At 37.0% G+C, this 19,749-nt stretch overlaps 1 protein-coding gene across 1 annotated transcript in view; it reads right to left on the bottom strand.

The window, feature by feature from the left end:
* Positions 1–1,570: 1,570 nt before the first annotated feature.
* Positions 1,571–19,749, bottom strand: part of LOC124163290 (pleckstrin homology domain-containing family M member 2) — a 34,705-nt gene continuing 16,526 nt past the window's right edge. Inside the window, exons 4-12 of the mRNA XM_046540090.1 lie at positions 17,316–17,537; positions 14,874–16,145; positions 14,020–14,238; positions 12,752–13,033; positions 11,685–11,929; positions 7,817–8,066; positions 5,235–5,465; positions 4,365–4,487; positions 1,571–3,080 (exon numbers count right to left, since the gene is read on the bottom strand). Coding sequence (XP_046396046.1) covers positions 2,925–3,080; positions 4,365–4,487; positions 5,235–5,465; positions 7,817–8,066; positions 11,685–11,929; positions 12,752–13,033; positions 14,020–14,238; positions 14,874–16,145; positions 17,316–17,537 — 3,000 coding nt within the window. The 3' untranslated portion in view covers positions 1,571–2,924. The remainder of the gene's footprint in view (positions 3,081–4,364; positions 4,488–5,234; positions 5,466–7,816; positions 8,067–11,684; positions 11,930–12,751; positions 13,034–14,019; positions 14,239–14,873; positions 16,146–17,315; positions 17,538–19,749) is intronic.

Here is a 19,749-nt window from a genome sequence, read left to right as displayed (position 1 = left end):
TTTAAGCATTATTGTTTATAAACATATGGTCAAAACTCCTTAGTTACTGAGCTATGGCAATGCAAACATTTTTTGATGCACTTTAGAGTTACCATGAAAATGGTTTTCCTTGGGTATCCAGCCTTTGCGATATTTTATTTAATATTCTGGATTTTTAAGGAATTTTTGAATAATTAAAGTCCGATGAAAATGTGTGATTATAATTGTCTGAAACAATCTCAAAATGGGTATGATTGAGCAAGAGTACTGTTGATATTCGCTCAAAGCTCGTTTCATGGTATTGGGAAGTTCATGAAAAGTACATCCCACTCCATAACAGGCTTATGAATAACTGTACACTATTGAATATCAAAAACTTAACCTAGATTCCTGAATATTCAACCTCGAGTGAAAGTTTGGCTTCACGTTTCAACATGATAAGTCAAAACTCCAAAAATTGGTTTGATGTAGCTCTTCAACAGGGTTCCCACTCTAACTGAATGATAAAATTCACGGTTTTTCCAGGTTTTCACGGTCTATATTTCGTCAAATTCACGGTCTGTTTTTTTATTCTAGGAATAAATATTGATAATGTAAAAATCACCAGCCGCACGTTTTACTAAAAATTTAACGAACGCGATAAACGCCGGCAATGCAAATGCAGCAATGAAAGTGCTATTGTTTATATAATTGCCTATTGTTTGCATAATTTAGAGCCGGGTAAATGTTGTGGGTGAGAATGGAGGGTGACAGGGAAGTGAAGAGGTGTCTGATTTTTCGCAAAGATTAATGAGTACTTTTGTTACCAGTCTTCCAATCACAGGCAGGTCTGTGTCTCGTCATGGCACTCGGACCAATAATTGCACTTCGAATATACGTTGTAACACCTAATTTTGAGTGATTTGTTTTGGTTGTTGGTGTGACGAAATAAAAGCAATAATAAGCAGCAGAGGTGGAGTGAGGTAATTGTTGGGAAATGTTGGGCGGGAGGAGATGAAAAGGGAGGACTCGGATTGTGATAGTTATGGCGGACGGGTGTTCCCTCGCTCCCGAGTATGTATTATTTAAAGTGAAATAAAATGTTTGAAAGTAACGTGAAAACGAAGTGAAATTAATTGAAACGTTACAACGTGCACAGACAAATTCGTGGACAGTGCCTGCGAGTTACTGACCTTGAAACATGATCGATTTTTCTTTTGAACGGTCAATTGTAGTTCTACAATCAAGTTTGAGAGGATTTTAAGGTTTTATGATGAAATTCATGCCTATTTCCAGGTTTTTTCACGGTAGACGAAATTCACAGCTTATTCACGGTTAAGTGGGAACACTGTTCAATCTGCTCTTCTGTCAGATAACCTATTATTATTTGCAAATTACTTTCTTTTACATCCTGCAGGTGAAGTTACATGTCACCGGATGAGTCGCCACTGGTACTATTAGTAGCAACAGATCACAATGCGACCAAAAATCATACACTTCTACTTACTCAAATTACATCTCAACCACCTGGAAGATAAGGAAAAAAAAGACTAACAAAGGAGTTAATTTCTTTCCATGGAAAACATATGCAAATGAATAAAAAATGGTGGTATATAATATAAAAATTCATTGAAAACTTTATTGACAACTTAAATAAAAAATACTACAATAAAATATAACCAATTTATCTACAAAGTTGTATAAAATAAGCATCTATGAAAATGGTCACCTGTTAAATTCCAGGTGATGATTTAACAATTCAAGAAACAAATAACAGAGAATATCATTAAAGCTGTTGATCAGGAAAAGCTTGATTACACTATTAATGAATATGTCAAGTCATTAATGCTACACTAATGAAGTATTATGTCGAAGCCACTTTTTATAAATAACTTTTTAATTTCATAGGAAATCTACCAATAACTCAAAAACCCAGTCGAAACAGATTAGAATTCAACATGACTAGGAAACAGAGTGCTGGTAATTAGCAGCCAGTAAAAAAATGTGCTTTAGGGTAGGCTAAAGCTAAGTTACCAGGAAAGTGAGTGGTTTATATCCACCAATATGATTTCGATGATTTATATGAATTCATGATATCACAATGCAAATGTTTGATGTGATAATTAGCACATATCTGTGCTTAGGCTATGGTGTGTTAAAAATAACTGGTTACAGCACTTTTACTTATAAAATAATATGAATTGATGCAGTCAAGAATGTTGTTGATGATGAATATTTGATATAAAGGAGTATTTAATTTTTGTGCCCGGAGCTATATTAATCTCATGGTTAGATTGTATTTTATAGACATTTGTCATTAAAATTAGCACATTTTATGTTGAAATTATTGCACTGCATAATTTAATGTTAGTAATATTTTGATATAATTACGTGATTAAACTTTTAATACACAACTGTACCACTGCATAATATACACTGGACACAGACTAAATGAAGCTGCTCATAAATTATCCTACAAGACATTGGTTAATACAGCATTCCTAAAAACTTTCACATCCTCAATAAAAAAAATAATTTTACAATTTTATAAAATAAAAGATATGTGTAAAACATCACAGGGCAAGAAATATGAAATAATACTTTAAAAATGCAAGAAAATGTCTTGGCTCCATAACACGGTATTTCATAAATACTATTCACCGCAAGACAATATAAATCCCACAGTTAAGTTAAATCACAGTGGTTTGTGTACTACAGCAATCAAGTACGAACCAAATAAAACTTGGCCACAATAATATTGACACACGCTCGCACCTACTTCATTCAATAGTCAAGGGGAGAAAGAGGAACATGAATATGACTTTGTAATAGTAACTAAAACCAAAAGCACCAAAAGAAATGAGGGTAACTCAAAAGGTAGGAGGAGAGTCTCATTCACCGAGAACATATGAAGTAAGCACTGTCAGCAGCCTGGGTGTGAGTATTTGAGTGGGCTGTATATATGGCTACCTCAGCATCAGTTCGACTCTCACTTCTTCAAGGTCTCTGCTTCCATGTGGGGAGAGCAGGAGTGTGTCCCAAGAAGATGCCAAGTGGCGACTTGAGTGGGCACATCGACTAACCAATTCATCCTCATCAGCAACACTTAATGGCAAGGGCTCCTGGAAGAAACAATGAAGAATAAATCATTCTTATATTGAGAAATATCATCTGTACTCGTTCGATATGAGGAAATTAACATTGGTGACCAAAGGAATAATCCAAGGGAATTTTGTTACATGAGTGATAGTTACGTGATTAAACTTTTAATACACAACTGTACCACTGCATAATATACACTGGACACAGACTAAATGAAGCTGCTCATAAATTATCCTACAAGACATTGGTTAATACAGCATTCCTAAAAACTTTCACATCCTCAATAAAAAAAATAATTTTACAATTTTATAAAATAAAAGATATGTGTAAAACATCACAGGGCAAGAAATATGAAATAATACTTTAAAAATGCAAGAAAATGTCTACTATTACTGTCTAATCTAATGTCTAATGTCTACTGTAACTATTACCACAAAGGCATATTTACACCGCAACCAGTCGAGGACAAACTGGATTACCAATATTGTTTCATAAATAGACATTTCTTAGAAATAAGCAACCTATTTTTATTGAGCTGTGGTGAATCAAAGACATGGCATAGTTTTTTATGCAGTTTTCCACACACCATTTTAACTGTCATTGGATACCGATTTCGTTCTGTTTGCAACATGTTCTGAGTGGTAGGTAGCGGAGTTCTTTGGAAATTCTAAGTTTTTTTTCTGTGGTTTTGCTTAGTGGTTTATTTCATTTTCACATAATTATGTATTCTAGAGGAGTTTCAAGTAGGACATTAATATTAGTTATTATTATTCCCGACTGATTGCTCTAAAAATCCAACTTATGCTCGTATGACACTTTCCAATTTATTGGCCAATATACCGGCGTGCAATATTGGTTAAAATATTGGGCTTTACATATCGTGCGACACGTACCAATATTTACACCAATATTGGCCATTATGGTGTTCTAATATCCCACTAGAGAACGCCACGTAACACAAAATGACAAAAGAGCATCTCAAGGCGCAGATTGATTGCCAATGAGCTACAAAAAGGGAGGTGGTATAATAATTGTAAATTTAATAACTATTTCGAGGGGCTGCAAAGATATTCTGCGTTGCAAACCGCCACCACTGGATACCTGAATCCCTGAAGACGATGGGCGAGTTGTTCATCGAAATGTTGGAAGGAGAAATGGAGGACCTGACCCGGTGTGAAACCCGAGAAAACTTCACTGCAATTTCTTGTAATAATTATTATTGATGGCATGATAAAAAAACCCACAGTAAACCCATATTGAACGTCACACCTGATAAACCAGTAAATACCAACAAATTACCATACCTGAAAATTAAGATTTTCCCAAATATCCTTCAGAGTCTGCAGGAAAATCTGCATTTCATTAAGTGATGGGAAGTGCAGTATCCAATCACCACCTCTTTCGTGAACTTCACGACAGTCAAATTCCTGGTTCAAGAAAGGAAGGAGAAGAATTACAATTAAACTCAGTTGTACATGAAATTAGATACATTATAATTTTTCCTCTTTTTCTATTGCAAGTATCAATATTACTCCTGGTTACCCTTCCCATCCAGCACTGCCCACTCTGCCTCCATATCCAAAGTAGATACTGAGTGGAGCCACTGTGGTACAGTGGTACAGGATGCACTGTGGTGCAATTTTCCTTTTCATATCTATTGCCAGGCTGATTTAAAATATCACTTTCTGCTGTTGCAGTTTCACCTTATTTCCCAGCCTGCACACTATTATATGTTAACGTAATATATAATTAGACTGCAGATGTTAATGTATAACATCTCATATATGAATTTCATTGTGCACACGTAAATGATTTGAAATGGTGTTTACAAGCAATAACTATGATATGAAAATTATATTATCGGCAATAAAATCACAGTTTTTACCCCACATATATGTGTAAAGCTAATGCTTCTTCTCAAATGTCCTCTTTAAGTTTTAAGATGTAGTTTTAGGTACCTATTTCATTAGATGTGGAGAACATGTTTGAAGTGGATTAATGTATTACAAGAGTAGCAAGAAATAAATTCCATTATGCACCCCATGAATAATCCAACACAAAAAACACACACTAAGTTACTGAACAGATTTGTCCGAGAAATCATTCACTCTGGATTCTGAAATAAAGGAATTGGTCTTAGAAACAATAATTTCTCAGGTTATCGATGAACTTACCAAGGCACACCAGAATCCAGCTCCGTCTGGTGCCATTCGCAAAGAAGTTACATCAGACAGGTAAGCCATAGACACTGTTTGAAAATGTCCCATGACTTTCTTCCTTGATCTTTCCGTAACGTCTTCCTCTTGGCAAATAAGAACCTGGCCATTGTCGGTGAGCATCACGCTACAAGGCTGGACAAAAGGCCCCTCAACATCACCAACAAGTCCATCAGAGCAAACACTAATCTGCTCTCAAAAAATGACACAAAAATTAAAATGCATTTTATTAGAAATAAATGTACAAGTATGAATAAAAACTTTTGGGATATGTCACCACCCCAGAATTGACGCGGCGACAAAGCCCAAAAGTTTTTATTCATAATGACGAGTACCCGCAAAAGTTTTAACAAAGAATAAATGCATCAATAAGAAGTCACAGGAGGGGAGAGGAAGGGAAAGGAAAACATGTCAGAAAATTTACAATAACAATAGTAAAGTGGCAGATGGTAGGAGCCAGAAATCAGAAGGTAAAAATGTGGTCTCTCAGAAAGTCGAACCCAGAACATTCCGCTGTCTAGTCAGACGCTCAACCAATTGTGCTACCAGAATGCTTACTAATGCATACTGACACATGATGCCATAATTTGAAGATAAGTTGAGAGGGGTTCGTTCCATTTTTCAATTATGTATCAATTTCCCTGATCCTAAAATGACAAATCAGTCTTATATGTATCCGGATTTGATGGGAAAATGCACTGATATACAGTGAAATAAAGTCAAGCAGTTGTACAAGTAGAAATAAATTCAAGTAGCAACAAGCCTGCACCACCCCGTGCCATTCAGCCAAAACAGCAACATAATGCTCATCTCACAGATCGAATGCAACAACACTTTGCATGTTAAACAATGATTTTTATCTCTCTTCATAACTCTGCACCAGCCGCTGCTTTAAGCTAACATACGATAATAACTCCAGTTCAGGTTAACCCATGGGATACCTACATTTAACTGCATTGCTTCCATTTATTGTATACATACTTTGTATAAGGTGGAATAAATATTATTTTTATTCCTTTTTGCTACACCTATGGCATTTTTTCCTGACCATAAACTTATGTCCATGACTTCCCTGACTGTTGTGACAGAGTCACTTTTACTACTCCTTAACTTCTTACCAATGGAATATAAGGCAGTATAAATAATTTTATTTCAAATTGATAAATCAAATGAGGATTTTACATTAAGCATCACTTTACTTTGATTTTCATACACCCAGGAAGCCAAACACCTCTGAGATCCACAAAAACCTTAAGCTTCTGTAGCCTCAGGAATATAAACCAAACAGATTTTACGTACACATGCCCATGCTCTAGACTAGAGGCGTAGCAAAAATACCCAAATGATTGAAGAGAAATTTGAATAGAAGTCTGAGAAAATTTGGGAGAAAATATTTTTCTCCTTCATGTTTCATATTAGTAAGGCTTCATGCTTTCCATGCATATGATATAATAATAATAATAGTTTACTGACGGGAAAATTACCCAATTACAAAAATGTACAATTATCATAAGATTGAAATATTTTTAAGCTCTTAAAAATACAGGAATAATCGTATAAACTTGCTGTAAAAACCAACAATAGAAAAAATAAACACAGTAGTTAAGAATAATAGATTGAACAGTCACATATCTCTTAAATAGTGGAAACAGACATTATCATTATACACAAGAACAAATTATTTAAGTCAATGCACAAACAAAGGTAGTTTTCTCTTTAAATTCTTTGGATTTAAATTACGAAGGTCAATGTTACTACATTTGTAGTTAATGCTCCGCATAGTTCTGGTTAAGGGTGAGTGGAAGGTGTAATTTCTATTAGAATGAGGGAGTGAAAACATGAATGTTTGCCTAGTGTTTAAAATGGGGACGTGGAAAGGGATCATTTCTACCAGATGAATAGAGTCAATGTCTCCATGCAGTAGACGGTGAAGGAATGTTATGTCCAGGTGTAATCGACGGGTTGCCAAAGGTAACAGATTAAGAAGGGATAGTGTTAAGTCATAAATAATAGGGAGGATGTTAAATCTGTAGGATACTAATCTTATGAATCTGCGTTGCACACTCTCAATAGCTTTGATGTGAATGTTATAGAACGGGGACCATACAATAGAGGCATACTCAAGAATAGGGCGGATTAAAGTGCAATAGAGGATCTTATAAGTATGAATATTATCAAAATCTCTTGAAATTCTGAATATGAAACCCATTGTTTTAGTAGCTTTTATGACTATGGATTTGATATGATACTGAAATGTCAGGGATGAATCAAATGTAACACCTAAGTGGGATAAGACAATGATATGGGTGAAGTATTCTCTTTTACCACAACTCAATGTCATGAGAACAATGGCAGCAATAATCATGGAAATGTACTACATGACTAACCAACCCACCCTGAGATGTTCCTGAGAAAACTTCACACATATACATATTTGGCAAAGTCATCCCTAAGGTAGATATATAGCTTTGATCCATAATAGTAATTTAAAATATGTACTTATAGTTTAAGAACGATTGTCAAAATCTGTGAGGACTTACCCCAGACGATGCAGACTGGACAAATGCCTGTAGCCAATCGGATGCCTCATATTCATCTGCAGCAGCAAGCCTCAGGGAGCGACCTCTGCCAAGCAAAACCTCAAACGTATGAGGACGGGGTTCGTCCAAGATACGCCGAAAACCTTGGCATTCCCAGCCATGAGGACCACTCGGCTGGCCACCCTCCAGAGGAATTGCCCACGAAGGAAGACGACTCAAAGCATCGTCAAATTTGTACAGGACACCAGCCCTAAAAACACAAACAGACATAGTTGATCCCCCCTATTCAATTTGGCAATAATTCATGCGATAGTCATCAGAGGAAATTCTGACAGTGAAATTAAATCATTTGCTTTGCTACCTGAGGTAAACAATGGGGAAAAAACTGCCATGTTTCATTAATATAAATTTCATTTGATCTGTAATCAAATTTCTGCACATGCTATGTATGATTCTAAATTTATATCTAGTAGTTGTAGTGGCTCTATTTAAGATGCTACAGTGCAACCTCGATATAACGACACCCCACGGTGCACTAAAAAACACTCGCTATAGCGAATTGTCGCTTTACCGGAGGTGGAGCAAATAATAGCCAATATACCTGTTGCGAACAGATATACAGGAACAGGAGTGGTGCGGCGACAGATAAACATCTATCCGATAAACGTAAGCATAAATCCAGACGAAAGGCGATGTTTTTTTGCATCACTAAATTTCCTTACTTAAATAACGACTAACTATTCAAACAATTTATAAGCGCAGCACTGAATAAAAATCATTTAAAGCATTGTTTCGTCAATCATTATATTTATCGAACGAGAGTTTACCACATAAATATGAGACTGAGCACTCCATTAACTTCATTTCTAACAGATCGCTAGCAGTTACAAAGGTTTAGGAGTCTTGATGAAAGTCTTCCGGCGGTGAAACCCTCGCTATGGCGAGAGCCAACGCCGAAAGGGTCTCGTAAAAACGAATTTTTTAACACGCTTATTATAAGGTCATTTGACGGTACATCGGCTATCTCTCGTAATAGCGGGGGTGTCGCTATAGCCCGTACTCGCTTTAACGAGGTTCCACTGTATAACAATAATTCCACAATTAATTTTCTAAGTGCTCCATTATTTGTATTTATGTATGCATTGCTCTGCTTAATAAAAATGAAAACTTAATGTGTGTTTTCTTTGAGTGCATGACCTGAGTCATTCAACATGCATGAAGAGAGTTAGTTGGATGTGTAACCTACATATTTTTAATTGCTTTTCAAAGGTAATAATTATTCATTACCTTGGTATAATGTGTAACAGTAGAGTATCTTCTGAACTTCGGTAGCTTCAGCGTACAGCAAAACTGATAATTTATTTAGCATGGACACTTTGTGTGACAAAAAAAAAGTGTTATATCACTACCCTGGCAAAATTGTTTCTGTTCATTCCAGGTGAACAGGCATTTGATTAGACTTACTCCATGTTGTCTCTGAATGGATGAATGCATGAATTGTAAGAATGAGATAATTCAATAGCTAATAAAATGGAAAAATAATTTAAGCTACAACTTTGAGATATTATGAAACAAAATTATTTGATATTCGATTCCAAAATTTGAGGGAAAATTTGGCATTTGAGTTCAATATTCAGATCTGAAAAAATAGGTATTCCATCCATTAAAAAAATATACATGCATGATGAAGGAGAGCCTACTGTAATTTACATTCATCTCTATAACATTACAGGCGACTGTAATATTATAGAGACGAAGCCAGCCCAAGAGGATGGGGGAACTAACTCCCTCTCCCACTGTCATCTTCTTCCCATTCCCCTCCCACTGATGACTGGGCATAACAAAAGAAGACCGTAAAATGGGAGCGCACAGAGTGTATTCAAGGTCGTAAATCAAATAAATGCTTGGACGTAACTGGCTTTAGGTGTTTTAGATCTGACACACATCTTGTACTTTTTAGTTTAATAAACAAATACAGGCATCCCCTGAGGTACGTAAGAGATGCGTTCCGGCAGACTCTGCGTAAGTCGAAATTTACCTAAGTCGAACATTTTGTGTTAGTGCTTCAGAGATTACAATCGGTGGGGTGAATTCTCAGCGGAGAAATGCGCAGTAAATTCTCGGTGAAGTTTCATTCTATTTACTGCGATATTCATATTTTTTGCTAAAATTCGTATTAAAACCATGTGATTTCGGTGTTTTAGAAAATCTTGGTGGTGTTATTATAATGCTACAATTTTCCCACGTTTATAGGCGTTTTATTATTTTATGGTACACCTTTCATGAATACTTATACTTTTATTAAGCATTTTACATAACATTTAACACAATTTCGATTGTACAAAATTTATGATAAAACTACATGAAAGAAATGGTTCAACTTATATTGGTTCAAGCTATATGAATGGTTCAAGTATGTAGTCTTGGTGAATACGATCGGCAAATGGCAAATCCCCACTACCTCATTTGTGCATACATACTTCGAGAGCCATTCCAGAATTTTTGAATGGTCAAGTTTCTCTAAACTAAATAAAACCTTTAAAAATGCTTCTGTAATAGCAACAACAAGCTCCTCCTTTGCTTTCTTTGGCTGAGTGACTGTGTGTTCAAATGATAGCTGTCGTTTTGCGGGTCCCCTTTCTTTCGCATGTTTATGTGTATCACTACTGATGTGCTTTTACAAAGTGTCACATCTTTCAAATTAAAATCCTTTATCACAAACTCTGTACAGTAATACTCTGTCTTTCACATTAAATCCTTCTCCGCTGAATTTACTTGTCCTGGTATGAACATTATCACTAGCTTTTGGCATTTTAAAATTCCTATCCTTCGTTCGATATTCAAAGCTGGAACTGGGACAAAAAAACAGTCCAACCGCATAACACAACCTGTCACAGACAGTGAAAGAAGCACACTTAACAAAACATTATCAGGTTCAAAGAAACTTGAAAAATTATTTCCTATTTATCGATCCAGAAACATCTATAATGAGACGCTTTCTCATTGAAGAACCCCCTCCCCTCCTATCTTTTCTGTTCCTTCCTTCCCTTCCTCTAGTGTTAGCGCTTCGTCCTTTCAAATAACCATACGTGCCCATTTCAATCCGGCCCGGCAGTGCGCCGTCTACGGCATGAAATAAAGGCAGTGCTACATTGAGGCCGCTTTCTGACGAAACGACTTTACGCCGCCCGCCATTCACATCACGACGCCGTGAAATTAAGGCCGCTTTCAGACGAAACGACTCTCTGCCACGCTGTGGGCCGTGCCGTGAACGGTGGCCCGGTCCCAGCCAGCGGCCGTGTTTAAGTCAACGTAATTGTTACATTAGACCCACACTCAAGGTTTTCCTGAAACAAGTTATCCAATAACGCTGCCTAATGCATTGCGGTTAGTCACCAGAATTACTGCTCAGCATTGACGCATAACGGGCACGTGAGCTTGTATTTCCGCTCTTCCGCGGCTGCGTTTAATTTTTTCCGCACATTTTTAATTCATAATATCTAATTCTTCAGGTGGAAAGCGCCTCATTCAAAATATTTCAGGATTGATACATGGGAATCGAAGAGAGAGGCTGTGATAAATCTAACGGCAATTCTGGTGGAGAAATCACTTCAGTGCGTGATATTACACGGATGCGTTATGCGCGAGACTAAACGAGCCAATTGACCTTGGAATCGTAATGAAAAAGAGCAAATGAACGTCGGCAGCGTTCAACAATGAAGGCTTAGGCTTTAATAGATCATGACTCATTAGATTGATTTTTTCGCTAATCCACCTAAAATCGCATAGAATGTGAAACTTTGTTTATACTTACCGATTTCGCGATATCGAATCTTGCGAAATTCACGGACTTCTACTTATTACTCACTTTAAGAGGAAATATGCAGGCTGCCACCCAGGGGAAGAACCAGATGGGCCGGGTAAAATGCTGTGGGCATGGAACATCAAATGACCCCTTCGTGTAGGTCCAAGAGGTGTACATGGTGGTGTGGCTGGATGCTCGTCTTCCACGTGAACTAAACCATAGTGAAGCACCTTGAATGGAGACTTCGAGAAGTTGGGCTCGCCTTCCAACAATCCTATCATCCTTTTCAATGCTTCACTATCATGGCCCTATTATGATAAAAAGAAAGTTTGTCACCACTCATAACATCAAAATCATTGCATAAATGCTGAGCGCTCTATACTTTGAGTAGGTACTATATTTCCTCATGTACCATGCACAACTATTTTTCCTTTCTAATGGAGTCAAAGCCAAGGCGTACATCAAACAGAAGGGTGCACAGGTTACCCAAGTGTCTCCACTTTGAATGATAGCCATGGATAGTACAGATGACAGCAACAAACGAACTCCAGCTAAGCAAATACTTAGTTAACTTTATCTTTCCCTGTCAGTAGCTGTGTCCCAATATGGGTACACCCACCACAGTTGTAGTCATCGCTGTTCACCTCATATGCTGGATGCACAAGACAGATTCTGAGACTGGTGGCCACCAATTGTAAAAGCAAGTATGTTGTTTCTCAGGAAACAACCAAATATAGTTCCACTGTAAAAATATAAATATTGTCTCCCAAGTGACTTTGTGGAATTTTCATATCATTTTAAAATTATTACAATAACTTTGTTTTTCCACATAGATTAAATGTCTATGAATCTGTCTACATGGAGTCATTTCTACGTGACTAAATGTTTATATGACATAGAATCTATGTGGAAAAATAATGTTATTATAAATATTTTGAAAAGTAAATTCTGTTGGGTTTTAAACTTTCCACGCCCTATTTTGAGCTGATTTTTTCAAATTCATTATTTTCCTAAATTCATTGCCCAAAAAGCAAGGTGCACTGCTCAAAGGAGGACATGTGATCTGTGAGAATAAATGGTATTAGCTATGAGAGAACAATCCATTTCAGTTTCCCTAGGCCTTTCCTTACCTTTGGTTGCAACGATGCCAAGTAGCTGGATAACTTATCTAAACCTAATACAGCAATGGCAGGCCATGGTTTTGTTGAAACACTTTGCTTTTGCCTTAAGTTTAAGGCTTTCTTCAAAGACGACTGATTCCATCGTCTCATTGCAAATTCCAAATGGCTAACTATATCCATTGTGACATCTTTGTCCCCAACAGTGATGCAAAAGTGTTTTAATCTTTGGGTTGCCTTTACTTTGTTCTTAGCTCTTGTGCACATGGTCAAGGATTGATAGTTTGGCCCCACCTGTAAACAAAAATGTTCATTTACACATACTTATAAAATAATCATTAATATAACAACCAATGTATGCTTAATTATGGCGGACATGAAGTACTTAGTTGTCACAGAAAATTCACTCAAGCTGGGGAAAAAAATATCTCAGGTTAAGTTGCCTGCACAAGACAGATTATATGAATGCTTGAAAAATAGAAAATTGATCAAGAGTATAAGAGTAGATATGCAATTCTTTGGAGATTGTGAGGGGTTTCTAAGCTACATCAATTTCTTTTCCGGAGTTTACAAAATCCACATTATATATCATTCCCAGGTGTCATCTTCTATGATTCATGGTTAGAACAATCAAAACATGGTTATAAACCACATAAAAAAATGAACACGACACTGCACATTCCAAAGTTTCTTTCTAACTTCCCCTTGAAGTAAAAATCGACCATACCCCATGCCAATTTCACCAGATTCCACAACACTTTTTTAATTGAATGCCCCTATTGATGCACGGGTACTGGAATCTAACACTAAGCATGGTTAACTTATAGCTAATCTTTTACACAAAAATTCTGGCATGTCACTCCATTGCTTTCCCATATAGAACAACATGCTTTTGAAGTTATGGTACCATTATTTATACTATGTACTTTTTTACAAACAGTATTTTCAATAGGCAATATATAGCACAATTGTTAACTCCACACTAATTTCAAAGTGAACCTTCCCATAGTCTTCTGGAGTAAATATCTTAAAGTAGTAATTTTAGAATATTTCCTTTCTTACCAATGAGAGACCTCATATTTTTTTTTCTACCATGACTTCGTGAGTTGAAACATTGGTTTGGAATTTGAAAAATTTTGCGACATCATTCAATTTATAATAACACTACATTACTTACGCATTGAAAAAATGCACATTTGGTAATATAGTTGTACATATTAAGCCTACTGCAGAGGCCTCCATAATGATCACAATTAATTTATTAGACCCAAAATACTTACCACAACTGTGTCCAGGTCATCATATAAAATTTCAAATCTCTTCTCATAGGTTGCAGCACCTTTCTGAGCAAGCCAAGAGCCTGGATGAAGTTTTAGATCACCAAGGCTGCCCACTAAATACACTCCTCTTGTAGAGAGCACCACCAACAAAGGAGATCCACATGCTCTTTTAGAGCTTTGTGCTGTTTTCACAGAAAATGAACTCCTCACTTTAAAGACCTGCCAAAGAAAATTACACTTTAAAATTAATTTTATGCAGCATTAAAGGAAAATTAAACAGAAATTGCTAAGAAATTGTTTTACTTTCAAACCAAGGGTCATACTTTCTCAAATCCTGATTTTTCATAATCCATAGTTCTGATAACGACAATATTTGTGCCATTAGTATTATTACAGGGTTTATACCAACTTTCCATTTTCAATTTCCATGACTTTTACCCAATGACTTCACCCAACGGATTTTAAAAATTTTCCTGACTTTTGGCAAAGCAGTCGTAAGTAGAGGTTTCATAAATAATGTAGCACGGTGTATGGAGAATCAAAATAAAGCATTAGTAGTAATAGTAGCAGCAGACATAAAGTCTAGTGCTGCCAAGTTGGCACTACCCCTTACCACCCAACCAGAAGGGCAACAAAGTGCCTAACTCACAGCTTGAACACAGCACACTCCACATGCTCAAGCATCATTTTCCCTTTTTTGCTGCACCTCGGGTCCCCCTGTTTTCCCTGATCATAACCTAATTTCTTAAAAATTCTCATGACTTCCCTGACTGGTATGAATACGTGACTTTGAAACATGTGAGTATAATAGCTTACTGAAGTCATGAGATAAAAAAATAACAACTTGTACTCACTTTGTATACTTGATCTCCTTCAATCTGAAGCACTTCTTTCTCTAGAAGCTCCTTGACTCTCCAAGGACAATCCCCAGCTGCAAGAGCAGGTTTCTCCCTTAATCCTTGTTCGATTTCTTCTGCTAGATCTAAATCCACAGCCTTAGAAATCTCTGAATAATCAACAGATGCACTGTTCACAATTAATGGTGGCCACCACTGCCATACTTTGGCATCTTTATTTTCAGCCTTTGAGTCACAACTCTCCATGGTCTCCAACTTCTGCAGAGAGCCTATCCTGCTGAGACCATCGCACCTCCGACGTGGGCGAACGGCCGCCACTGGTTTACCTCTCAGGTGAACAGATGGGGAAATGGCTTTGCTGGACATCGAAGTCACAGCTAAATGTTTGGCAATGTTAGTTTCTGAGCAGGAGAGGTTACGGTTTGCCTGCTTATAAGGTGACCTACACGCACTGGGAGGATCTTCTTGGCCTTCAGGAACTCCTCTCTCCGTGACAGGGGGCACTGACCCTTGCAAAACAACATCTTTGGTTTCATTCTTGACAGGAGTGACTAGCTGAGAACTTTTGGTAAAACAATATCTAGCTAAATTAACCTCTGCTCCATCACTACTCCAATCATTCAAGTTGACATCAGCACCTGAGCACCAACTGTGTCGAACGTTAAGCTCAGCAGCGACCTCGGAAGTCCCAGCTGCATCTTGTAAATCTTCATGAAATGATACTCTTTTTACAGGGGCATCTTTTCGACGAGCACTTTTCCTTAAGATAACAGCGGAAGGTTCCCTAGGCTCACATTGTTCGACAGGAGTAGGTTCTTCTACTTGGTTTAAATCTCTATTTTCTTCAAGGATCCATGGGGTGGTTATTACTTCATTTTGAGGTGACTCTGCCTGAATACCAGAGTCTGTCATGGTAGGAGACTTGGGCATCATAGTGACAAGGGATTCACTATACATCCCTGTTGTGGGGGAGGGTGACTGATCATCAAACCCTTCGGCTTCATCTAAGCTACCACTCTCCCCAAGCAAAATATCCCCACATGGTCTTGGTAGACTAGGACTATAACCTACTTTATTGGTGACCTTGGATCTAATGACTTCAACTGTGTTGTATTCATTCTCTTCAGGAATAAAATCACTTTCCTCATTCTTTTTAACCTTAGTGTCTGGAGTGGAACAGACGGATTCAGGCTCATTCTTGCACTCCATTTCCATGGACAACATTCTATTGATACGATTATCTTCTATTTCACTGTAGCTGGAATCATCCTGAGGATGAAAAAAGTAATTCATTTACAAATAGTAATTTATGCTTTGCAGATTTGAAAATTTTACCAGTCACCACTTCAACGATTTAGCCAAGTAACATAAAATAACACTCAATGTTAACACTCCGTGTTACAGACTGAAGATTGATTTAGTGAAGTTGGGGATAATCTCCTCCAACTAATTGTAAGTCACATGCTTCTATTTACACAATATGGATGGGAAACTACTATATCGATGGTTAACTTTAACAACACGTATCTCAAAAATAGCAGATTTTCAGGAGAGCAAAAAAATGATTAATATTTGTTACTTGCACACTGAAATTAAAAACCAAAAGTTCATAAAATTGAAAAAGAAGCATTCATATGCAAACAAAGAGTTGTATTTTTTGCTTGCATTTTATTTTTTAAATTTAATTACGCTCTGTTTAAGATAGCTGTCTCAAACCGGCCGAATTTGAGATACATGTTGTTAGAACTTAGCCATTGATATTTCTCTGAATCAAGTCCCCCCCTTAATTTTAGAGGTTTGACTTTCGGAAATAACTGTGGGATCAAGATTAGTTTTAAGAAGGAAATGACAAACAAAGCATGGTTAGCTGAATTCTTTTTACTCTCAGAACATCGAGCTGGTTCCAAGAGTTTCTTTGATACCTGGCGACTAGAATCTGTATTTTATAGAAGCGAAAGAATCATTATGGTCACAACTCCAGTGCTTTGAATTCTTGAAATTATTCCTTCAAAATCACTGGTTAGCAAACTTAACATGACAGCAGTAGACTTTTGTTTCCAAGTGGCAATAAATCATTTTCAAAAATGACGGAATAGCAAATAACTACATCCACCACACCATAATGTATAACTTGATGTTGATGTCCAGGTGGCCTAATTAGTCCCTGAAGCAAATTGCATTCAAATACATGGTCACCCCATTAATTTTCTCCCACAGATTGTAAGCAATAAAATGGGGACTACATCTAAGGATATATGGTATATCACATATTCTTCTCTCAAGTTTCTATCCTTGGGCCACATCATACTGTAAGGGTTTTTGCTGGGAGAGAGTGAAGGCTTCAGCTGGGATCTGAACTGAGCACCTTTATCAGACCATAATGTTCCCTCTAATAAATATAATATAAAATATGGCATCAGCAAAATTAATCAAGCTTACCTCAGTGGCATCAGCATCATCACCTTCAGTAAGGAGTGCTACTCCAGAATCACCGGGTGAAGGAAGGGTCGACGAGGTAAGGGATGAGGTCATAGGGGTATTACAGCCCCCAGATCCTTGTTCAGTGCTAGAAAAAGGTTGCTCCCAAGATGCTCCCATGAAGCCTCCAATACCAACGACTGCTCCAGGGACAAAGCATGATACCTCAAAGTAGGACACATCCTGGAAAACAAACAGCCAGTAAAAATACATGCTAACATTAAAGACAGTCATCATGGATGACCTCACAAGAGCGCAAAGACTTTAAAGACAGTTTGAAAAAACTTCTATCAATAAAATTTTGACTGGAACTACTAGCATGCATTGCAGAATTTAAACAAGAGTTAATGAGTAATACCAGTGCTAAACCAAAACAGGATTTAAAATGTGTATACTCAGCATCTACATGAAATAGCCCATTGTTATACGTATAATAATTGGAACATTTAATTACCAGGTGTTAACCCTCTTAGTGCCAATCTTCCTATCTGGGCACTTCTGAGAGATGCTGAGGGCAATTTAAGAAATTGTGGCACTTGAGCAAAAAAAAAAAAAAATAAAGAGCGATGCCATTTTTACAATACCCATATGCAAGATTTTTAACATTATTAATTTATACCCAAGTGCCCCGAAAACATCAAAAACTGGTATTTACATCAGAAATTCCAACACTTATCTACTAAACTATTACAGGATCAGGATTTCCTGAAATTCATAGCACAAGTCCTGCTGTTCCTATGATCTGAACATCATGACAGATTTTCCCTGATTCCATAGACAATTCCTGCCTTTTACCTGTTTATTCTGATTTCTCTCATGTCTTACAATTCTGGTTTCATGAACTTTGGAAAGCGTGCATATTTTGCATGAGGTATCCAAAATGACCACAATGAAAAATATTTTGACCCAAGGTATCTCTCAATTATCCATTCTTGGCCCAAATTCTATTTTTATTGCATATAAATGACCTCATCAACTCTTTTCCTCAACAACTGGTATTCACCCAGTTCTATACACTGATGACGCCAACTTTATCATAACCTCCTCTACTGTGAAAGGTTTATATACAGCAGCCAAATTTGTCTCACTTTAGGTATATTAATGACATGAATCTAATTTTTTAAATCTCATTATTAACAAATCTCAATTTGTCTTCTTCTCTACTGTTAATAAATACTTGAACTTGGTTAATATTGACCTTAATAGACCTGTATTCCACAGGTTGACAACCGTATGTTTCTGGGCAAAAATATTGATGTTAACCTTTCCTGGGAAAATCATGTAATAAATGAAGCTGCTTAACTCAGCTCTAAGTGCTGGAATTGCTCTCATTATATCCACTAGGCCTAATCCCAGTGTATCCATAAATGTTCTCATAACCATTTACTATGCCGAATTGTGGATCCAGTTACTGTATACATAGCATTCTCCACTGGTGGTCCTCACCCCAAGCATTGAACCTTTTTTAGAATTCTAAAGAGAACTATACAATTAATTGCAAACAAACCAAGGAGAACCCCCTTTGTTTAAATTTCTTTGTGTGCTACCTGTTCCTCATGTTTAAATATTTACTGTTTTACTCTACGTCAAGTTAAACTTTTGTGACTTTGTTCTAATATCTGCAATTCAGAACAAGAGTACTAGGCATTATGGTGACTTGCATGTCCCATTTGTACACACCAAAAGCTACCTGTGGCTTTAGAACTATGAGCTTTAGGCTGTATAACAAGCTCCCGAAGGAGCTAAAAGCTTCTATGAGTATGATGGCATTCAAGAACAAGGTTAACGACATTTTGCTGTCCCAATGCTTTTACTCGATTTGTGAATACTTAGCATTGTAATTCCTCAAGGATCTACATGTATTTTTATTGATGTGCTTTATATTCATTCAACTTAACAGCATTTAGTGCTATTATAAATCTTAAACTTAGTAAATTCTTGACGTGCCATGTACAATGAATGTATAATACTTGTCATCTGGAAAATAAAATATACTAATATTATTAAAGCTTTACTCTTAAATTCACACGACGGGCAATGCTGTTTAGACTACTAGAAACAAAGATGAGGTAACATATTTTATTAACCCGCCGTGACTCGCGCGGGGTGTCCCAGGCACCCCAGCGTCTTGTTTTGGTTAGAGTTCGTTTCGGGTCTAGTTTTATGGCCTCATCTTTTCAGTAGCTGAGTTTAGGGATATTTCCTAGCTGTCCTGGAAAATTGGTTAGTTTCTTTCCGTTTTCGGCCGAGATCAGGCGCTTTTGTGAAGACAGTGCGCATCCCGTCGGAGCGAAATTTTCGAGTGCTGGTTTCATGCTTGAATGTGTGCCGTAAACTTTTTTGAGTTTACTTGTTTTTGTGTTCATTGGATCCTCTACTGAATACTGCCGCGAAG

This window comes from Ischnura elegans, chromosome 8 (assembly GCF_921293095.1).
Source record: "Ischnura elegans chromosome 8, ioIscEleg1.1, whole genome shotgun sequence".
In the NCBI taxonomy this organism is placed as follows: Eukaryota; Metazoa; Arthropoda; class Insecta; order Odonata; family Coenagrionidae; genus Ischnura; species Ischnura elegans.
The sequence above is the reverse complement of the archived record's forward strand: the minus strand, read 5'-3'. Positions and strand labels throughout refer to the sequence as shown.